General features: G+C 50.3%; 1 protein-coding gene across 1 annotated transcript; it reads left to right on the top strand.

The window, feature by feature from the left end:
• Positions 1-726: 726 nt before the first annotated feature.
• Positions 727-7,595, top strand: LOC114103623 (platelet-derived growth factor receptor beta-like). Its single transcript, XM_027949374.2, has 5 exons — positions 727-1,062; positions 2,960-3,119; positions 4,014-4,174; positions 5,817-5,997; positions 7,408-7,595. The coding sequence occupies exons 1-5, from the start codon at positions 903-905 to the stop codon at positions 7,493-7,495; spliced, it is 750 nt and encodes a 249-aa protein (XP_027805175.1). The 5' UTR covers positions 727-902; the 3' UTR covers positions 7,496-7,595.
• Positions 7,596-8,236: the final 641 nt, after the last annotated feature.

Here is an 8,236-nt window from a genome sequence, read left to right as displayed (position 1 = left end):
CCAAAAAACCAAATGCTGAATGTTTTCTATGATATAAGGAGGGTGATTCATAGTAGGGTAGGGAACAGGAGCATGGGAGGAATAAATGAACTCTAGATAGGGCAGAGGGGTTGGAGGGGAAGGGAGGGGGCATGGGGTTATTAATGATGGTGGAATGTGATGATCATTATTATCCAAAGTACAGGTATAAAGACACGAATTGGTGTGAATATACTATGCATACAACCAGAGACATGAAAAATTGTGCTCTATATATGTAATAAGAATTGTAATGCATTCCGCTGTCATATATAAATAAAAAAAAATTTTTTTAAAGATGCTGAAATGTGAGTCCTGGGTGCCTACTCCTTCCTCACACGGGGCCCCACATCCCCTGTTCCTTCTGTCCTCTCCCCAAGCATTCAGCCTTTTCCAGAGTCACTGGTTTTGATGTACTGGACACAAGCACTTGTTAGAGTCGGTAAACAAGTCAAAATAACACCTGGCATTTTGCCAGGGGAATGTTAGAGTTCGTAAACAAGTCTGGATGGTGCCTGGCAAAATGCCAGAGGGAGTGGTTTGAGAAGTAACAAAAGCGAGCCATTAAGTGTGGAGATTCCTGATTGGTTGACTGCTGTATCCAGTTTATGTTAATTAGATAAGCTGTGTGGAATGTATAAATACGCTCCTGTCCTACAATAAACGGCTTCCACTCCTGCTGTATCAACAAGTTATTCGTCACCCCCCCCCCCAGGTTATTTTGCTGCAGCCGGACTGCTGCAAGCACTGGGGTCACACCAGGAGAGGGTCCTCCTGTCCCCTGCTCCCTCCCTCTTTCCCTGCCAGGGTGGGGCACACTCCCCTGCACAGGGCCTGTGGTCTTGCAGCAGCACGGGTGGGGCAGAGGAGCCTGAGTAGCTCCCATGGGGCCTTTAAGAAGCCTCAGTGACCAGCTGAGTCCCTTCCCTGCAGCCACAGCCCGCAGCAGTGAGAAGCAAGCCCTTATGTCAGAGCTGAAGATCATGAGCCACCTGGGGCCCCACCTGAACGTGGTCAACCTGCTGGGGGCCTGCACCCAGGGAGGTAGGAGAGCCACCCCCGGACTCTGGGGAAACGCCCACTGGCTGCCCAGGATGCCCCGACTCCTGCTTCACCTGTGGACACCAGGACAGTGCAGTGTCCCTTCACAGTCCCTTCATAGTCCTAGATGGGTGTGGGATTTGGGAGCTTACAGAGTCACATCTTCATGGCCAGAGGACTTCTCAGGCTTCCAATTCTGGGAGTTTCCAAATCAAAGTGACCTTGGACATTTTTCTATTTTCACAATACCTTTTTTTCTTTTTAAATTAATTTAAAAATTTCATATATGACAGCAGAATACATTACAATTCTTATTACACATACAGAGCACAATTTTTCATATCTCTGATTGTATACAAAGTATATTCATACCAATTCATGTCTTCACACATGTACTTTGCATAATGATGTCCATTGCATTCCACCATCATTTCTAACCCATGCCCCCTCCCTTTCCCTCCACCCCTCTGCCCTATCTAGAGTTCATTTATTCCTCCCATGCTCCTGTTCTCTACCCTACTATGAATCAGCCTCCTTAAATCAGGAAAACACCTGGCATTTGTTTTTTTGGGATTGGCTAACTTCACTTAGCATTATCTTCTCTAACTCCATCCATTTACCTGCAAATGCCATGATTTTATTCTCTTTTATTGCTGAGTAATATTCCATTGTATATATGCACCATATTTTTTTTAGAGAGAGAAAGGGGGGGGGGAGGGAGAGAGAGGGAATTTTAATATTTATTTTTTAGTTTTTGGCAGACACAACATCTTTGTTTGTATGTGGTGCTGAGGATTGAACCCGGGCCGCACGCATGCCAGGCGAGCGTGCTACCGCTTGAGCCACAACCCCAGCCCACTCCATATTTTTTTCATCTAATGATCTAGGTTGCTTCCACAGTTTAACTATTCACAATACCTTTTGAAAACTGTGATAAATAATAGCTCATGGGACACTCAGAAGAATCACGTTACCCCATTCCCCTCATTGGAGACCACTAGTGAGCTAATTGGGAGTTGCTTTCTTTCTGATCACAGAAAAAAGTCTGTTGGCCTTACTATGTGTATTTGAAGCTCTGATTGCAAGTTGACCTACAACAAAAGAAAAAAATAACATTATTGCCATTTTTAGCTGCTTTGTGAGATTTGGGATTTTCCTCAGGATTGTGTAATCATTCAAAATACAGAAGTATGTTGCATACATAGATGAATTCACATCTGCAATGATCGCTCATTTAAAAAGTTGTGGTTTTTTTTTTTCTTTCTTTTTGGTACTGGGAATTGAACCCAGGGGCACTTTGCCACTGAGTTTCCTCTGCAGCCCTTTTTATTTTATTTTTTTATTTTGAGACTTTTGCTAAGTTGCTGAGGATCTCACCAAGTTGCCGAGATGGGCCTTGATCCTCCTTCTTCAGCCTCCAGAGTAGCTGGAATTACAGGGGTGCTCCTGTGCCTGGCACTCATTTCAAAAGTTTTGTTTTTATCAATATCTTCACTGTCTACTTGTTGACTTTGAGTAAAAGCATTAAATTTGAACATAACCAGTAAACTGATAATGGAGAGCACTTTCCTCTCCCTCTTTACGTATACCAGGTACCAAAATAACCTTAAGTGTGAAAACAGCAGTTGTGCCCTTGTCATGTGCCATGTTTGGTCTCATTAGTTCTTGTGACAGTCCTTTGAGGGGGGTGTTAGTTCACAGATGGGGGAGGGGAGGCCCAGGGAGGTTAAGTATCTGTTGCCTGCAGTCGGAGGCAGGAAGAGGACCCAGGTGTGCCAGGCACCTACCCTCAGCTGTCATGTCCACGACCTCTCCCACATTCAGCCTGTTTATTGGCCCCGTGGCCCTCATGGGAAGCCTGAGGGCCCCTGGGGCCTGTGCCCACCGCCCTCCCCTGCAGGCCCCATCTACATCATCACCGAGTACTGCCGCTATGGCGACCTGGTGGACTACCTGCACCGCAACAAGCACAGCTTCCTGCAGCACCACTCGGACAAGCACCGCCCACCCAGTGCTGAGCTCTACAGCAACGCCCTGCCCACGGGGCTCCCTCTGCCCAGGTAGGAGGAGGCAGCCGCCTGCACAGCCCCCTTGGCCTTGCTCCTGCAGGGGGCAGCTGGGGCCCTGGGGAGGGGGCAGAGTCACTCCTGGTGACTCTTTCTCAAGTCAGGACCATAGACCATAGACCAGGAAAGGCCAGTAGTGATGGGGATAGTGCTGGGCTCTGCTGCCTCCTGCTACCCGCCCCAGTGTGCCAGGCCCTGTGCTCGAGCCCTGTGCTTGAGACCCCTGACCCCACAGCCCTGTGTCCAGGGTGTCGTGGTCTCCTGCCCCAGGGACACTGTGGGCAGAGGCAATCGTGGGCTGAGAGCTGGGCCTCCCGAGGTGCACTGTGGGCCCTGCTCCCCCCACCGTCTCCCCATTCCCTCTACACACACCCCGGTGCCCCTCGGCAGCTCAACTCCTGGTTTCAATGTTTCTGAAAAGAGAAGTTCTCAGTTCTTTTGCTGATTACAAAGACAAGGACAAGGGTAACTTAGATCAGTGTCTGAGACATTGGCATCATCCACTCCTCGCCAGCATTGACCTATTTCCTAGCTGTCTTTAGGCTGCCCACACAGACACCTGTGGACAGCCCACAGCCCCCTGGGGAGTGAGGTCGAAGTCAGAGGTATCAAGGCGATGCCCTGCTGCCCACCCTGGGTCATGGCCAGGCACCTGTGCTGGTGTGCAGGTGTGCTGGTATATACCAAGCTCAGGGTCACAGAGGTTAGTCAAGGGACTGGATCTGTGGTCACTTGTGTTGTAACACACTGAAGGGTCAGGAGTGCATGAGTGAAAGAAGAAATCCGTGAGCGACAGGGCCTCAGGGGTCCCCAGGGTGACCTCGGGGTACGAGGGGGAAGGAAAGAGGAAGCCAGTGACCTTCCTGTTGTGTTCCTCTTACTCCCCAGCCACATGTCCCTGACTGGGGAGAGTGATGGTGGCTATATGGACATGAGCAAGGACGAGTTAGTGGACTACGTGCCCATGCTGGCCATGAAAGGAGACGTCAAATACGCAGACATCGAATCCTCCAACTACATGGCCCCTTATGATAACTACGTTCGCTCCAGTGGGTGGACACAGTGTGCTCAGATCTGCCCAGGCTCACACCCAGGCGGAGACACATTCTTTTCAAAGCCCTTCACACTCCCAGCCTTGCAGCAATCCTGAAGGATGATGGCTTTGCACCCATTTCATGGAAGTGGAAACTGAGGCTGGCCACTTGCCCAAAGCTGCTATATAGTGGGGCCTCCATAAGAACCCCTGTTCTGTTCATAGGTCAGAGGCATGAATAGGCTCTCAGGGAAGGGAAGAACTAGGGTGGGGTTGGGGGCATATCTGGCCTCCTGGAAACTCGAGGAAAAGTGATCAGCTCTGAACTGGCCCCAGACTAGGCTAGTGTTCTGAAGAAACAGGCAGGCAGGGCTAAACTTTTTGTTGTTGTTGTTAGTACTAGGGATTGAACCCAGGGGCTCTCTGCCACTCAGTTCCAATCCCAGTTTGGGGGGTCTTTTGTGTTTTTGTGTTTGTTTGTTTTTGAGACAGGGTCTTATAGAGTTGCTGAGAGTCTTGCTCAGTTGCTGAGACTGGCTTTGAACTTGTGATCCTCTTGCCTTAGCCTGCCAAAAGATGGAATTATAGGCATGAGCCACCATACCCAGCCTAAACTTTTTTTCTGGCTGTTGAAGACACTGGTAAAGAATGAGAGGTTTGGAGCTGGGATTGTGGCTCAGTGGTAGAGCACTTGCCTAGCATGTGTGAGGCACTGGGTTCGATTCTCAGCACCACATATAAATAAGTGTGTAGAAGGGATTCCCAATGGCAAATGAACACCCAGAGCCAGGTGTAGCTGGCCCACCAATGTCTGAAAAAGAAGGAGAGGTTTAGGCTAGACACGAAGCACCATCCCTTCAGGCGAGACCTAGAAGATCAGGAGCCACCTGCCTTGGACATTCAGCCCCACAAGAAAAAAGACAGGGTCCTCTGGGCCACTGGGTACATGAGGTGACCTGTGACTCTCTGCTCTCCCCCAGCTCCTCTGAGGACCTATCAGGCCACTTTGATCAATGAGATCCCAGTGAAGGCCCAGCTCTGTGCACGGGAGCAGGACAGGTAGCCACTAGTGAAGTCGGAATAGGAAAAGGCAAACAATGCCAGGTCCACTCGGCACAGCTGGGGCTGAGGGACAGCTGCAGTGGCCAGGGATGGACAAGAAGGGGGTGTGCAGATCATATCTGTTGACCCAGGAGTGATGGGCAGAGGAAGAAGCCCAAGTGACAAGGTAAAACAAATACACTGGTCTCAGGTAGTAGTGGGATTGGCTTGGATGAAATGGAACCATCCTGCCTGCCACCATCTCCCTGCTTCCTGCGAACCCCAGAGGTGGAGGGGCTCTAGAGCCCAGGGACCAAATCATCCAGGATGAGAACTGGGAGGTGGCTTGGCGTATCCCTGGCTCCCTCACCCCTTCTTAGACCCAGGGCTTTCCCCCAGGGACAGGGGCCATGTGTCCTTAGCTAATGAAGAGGGAAGACTCCCTGCTGCTGTGGCCAGGAATGGGGTGGAGGTAGGAGCTGTGCAGACCCTGGAGGAGGAGGGGGAAGCAGCTGGCTGTGGAGCTGCTGGAACTCCTCCTCCCACCCAGGTGCAGAGTGGGCTGGGAACTGGCCACTGGCCCCTCTGGGCACTCAGCGCTGCTCCTGCCCCCACAGACCTTCCTGCCTCTGAAGTGGATGGCCCCGGAGAGCATCTTCAACAGCCTCTACACCACCCTGAGCGATGTGTGGTCATTTGGGATCCTGCTCTGGGAGATCTTCACATGACATTCCCCTCCCACCTCCCACCTGCTGGGGCTGTGGGCAGAGTGCTAGGACATGGGCCAGGGGACTTGTGGTGAGTGCTCTGCTCCTTTCTCCCACTGTGCTGCTCTGGCAAGACCCTTGCCCTCTCTGGACCTCTTTACCCCTCTACCCGAGGATCAACGGGAGCCTGCTTGGCTCTGGTGTTCCCAGGTTCTCTGTCCTGAGGAGTGCTGTGTCTCCTGGGAGCCCAGGAAGGACCTCCATTTCCCAATGCCAAGGACACTCCACCCTTCTCCACCAGGACCATCTTGCCTGTCCCTCTGTAGTGGAAGGGGGCACCCTGCTCCTTGTCACACCTGTGTATCCCCGTCTGCTCCTCCACAGGTGGCACCCCTTACCCGGAGCTGCCCATGAACGAGCAGTTCTACAATGCCATCAAGCACGGTGGGAGAGAAAGGGAGAGAGAAGGGAAATTGCATGGAAATGGAAGGAGACCCTCAGGGTTATACAAAATTATATACAAGAGGAAGTGAGGGGAAAGGGAAAAATAATACAAGGGGGAGAAATGAATGACAGTAGAGGGGGCAGAGAGAGAAGAGGGGAGGGGAGGGGAGGGGAGGGGAGGCGGGATAGTAGAGGATAGGAAAGGCAGCAGAACACAACAGACACTAGTATGGCAACATGTAAATCAATGGATGTGTAACTGATGTGATTCTGCAATCTGTATACGGGGTAAAAATGGGAGTTCATAACCCACTTGAATCAAAGTGTGAAATATGATATATCAAGAACTATGTAATGTTTTGAACAACCAACAATAAAAAATTTAAAAAAATTGTCATGCAAAAAAACACAAAGTATATGTATAAAGGCATGTATCGACGTGAACATGCTTTATATACAGAGATATGAAAAATTATACTCTGTTTGTGTAATAAGAATTGTAATGCATTCCACTGCTGTTGTGTATTTTAAAAAATTGATAAAAGATTAAAAAATAAATTAATTAATTAAGAGGCAGTGTCAAAGAATAGTTTTTAAGAGCTTAATAGGATCTTCCAGTCCTGGTTGGAGCTGGAACAGAACAATTAGAAAATGCCTCTAATGGTTTATTTAAGGGGGTACATTAAAGGCATGGATAGGGTTTCAGGGGTAGAGTCTTGCTTCATGATGTCTTGCAGTCACAGGTTGATTGGCATCTTGGCCTCTCCATCTCTGAGAGGCTGTGTGGCAACCAGGTCACCCCTTCTCCAGGCTGTGTGGGACCAGGCAGAGCTGAATAGGATTCATATGTATCTGGAAGATCTTACCAGCAGGGTTGCCACTGAAACTCCCCAATACCGGATTTTCCTATTCAGTGGACTTCCTTGCTGATTTCGTTCATATATAGTCCATGGATGGCTCTCAACAAGCCCAGGACACTCGGGGCACACTGGCTGTGGACAGGACCCATGTCTTTCAGGCCCCTTTGGTTCTGAGGCTTTTCCTCTTCATCCTCAAGTTACAGGCCCAGCGGATCCTGCATCTGTGACAAATGTGTTGATGTGCCAGCATTATGTCCACATGTGAGCACCAGTAGGTGGCCCTGACTCTGCATTGGACCTGCTGTGACCTTGGAGGAATCCCTTGCCCTCTCTGGGCCCGTTTTCCCCTTTGAAGAATAAATAAGTTGGACTCATTCACTCTGAATGCTCTGTCAACACTAATATTCCAGAATATTCCTGGGTTTTACATGCTTGTCCAGATGAAGCAAGGTCAAGTACCCTAAATCACCTTCCTGGGGGTCTGCTGAGTTCTGAGGAGATTCCAGATGACACATGACACCCGGGCATTCAGGAACGTGACCCTTTCTCTGCCCCAAATGCAGCTGTGTGGACCTTGACTTGGAGTGACAGTCAGTGCTCAGGAAAGCCCCCAGCAGCTGCTCCAGGGACATGGGAGGACCACGAGACCCCCCCTTGAGCACCCACGATGAATTCTGGAAATATCCTGGGCAAGGTGGCAGGGAGGGAGGTCATTACCTCATGCAGCCCAACACTGCCCCCAAGGTATGTTCCACAGAGAGAATGGACAGTAAGGACGATTGTATCCCATGAAGGACAAGAGCCTCAGGATGTGCACCCCAGGAAAGGGGCGTAAGAGGTGGGCACTTTGGGGGTTGCCTCCTTAACTGCCGGCTGCCCCATCCTGGAGGCAGTACCTGGTGGAGTATGGTTTTGTCACTGCCCAGGTCTATTAGTGACACCTCACTGCCTCAAACCAGTGGACATTGGTGGTGCCAGGTCACTGAGGGATATGGCCAAGACACCCAGGAAGCGGAGGGCTGGCCA

This window comes from Marmota flaviventris, chromosome 5 (genome assembly GCF_047511675.1).
Source record: "Marmota flaviventris isolate mMarFla1 chromosome 5, mMarFla1.hap1, whole genome shotgun sequence".
NCBI lineage: Eukaryota > Metazoa > Chordata > Mammalia > Rodentia > Sciuridae > Marmota > Marmota flaviventris.
This window is presented reverse-complemented; position numbering and strand designations above follow the sequence as displayed.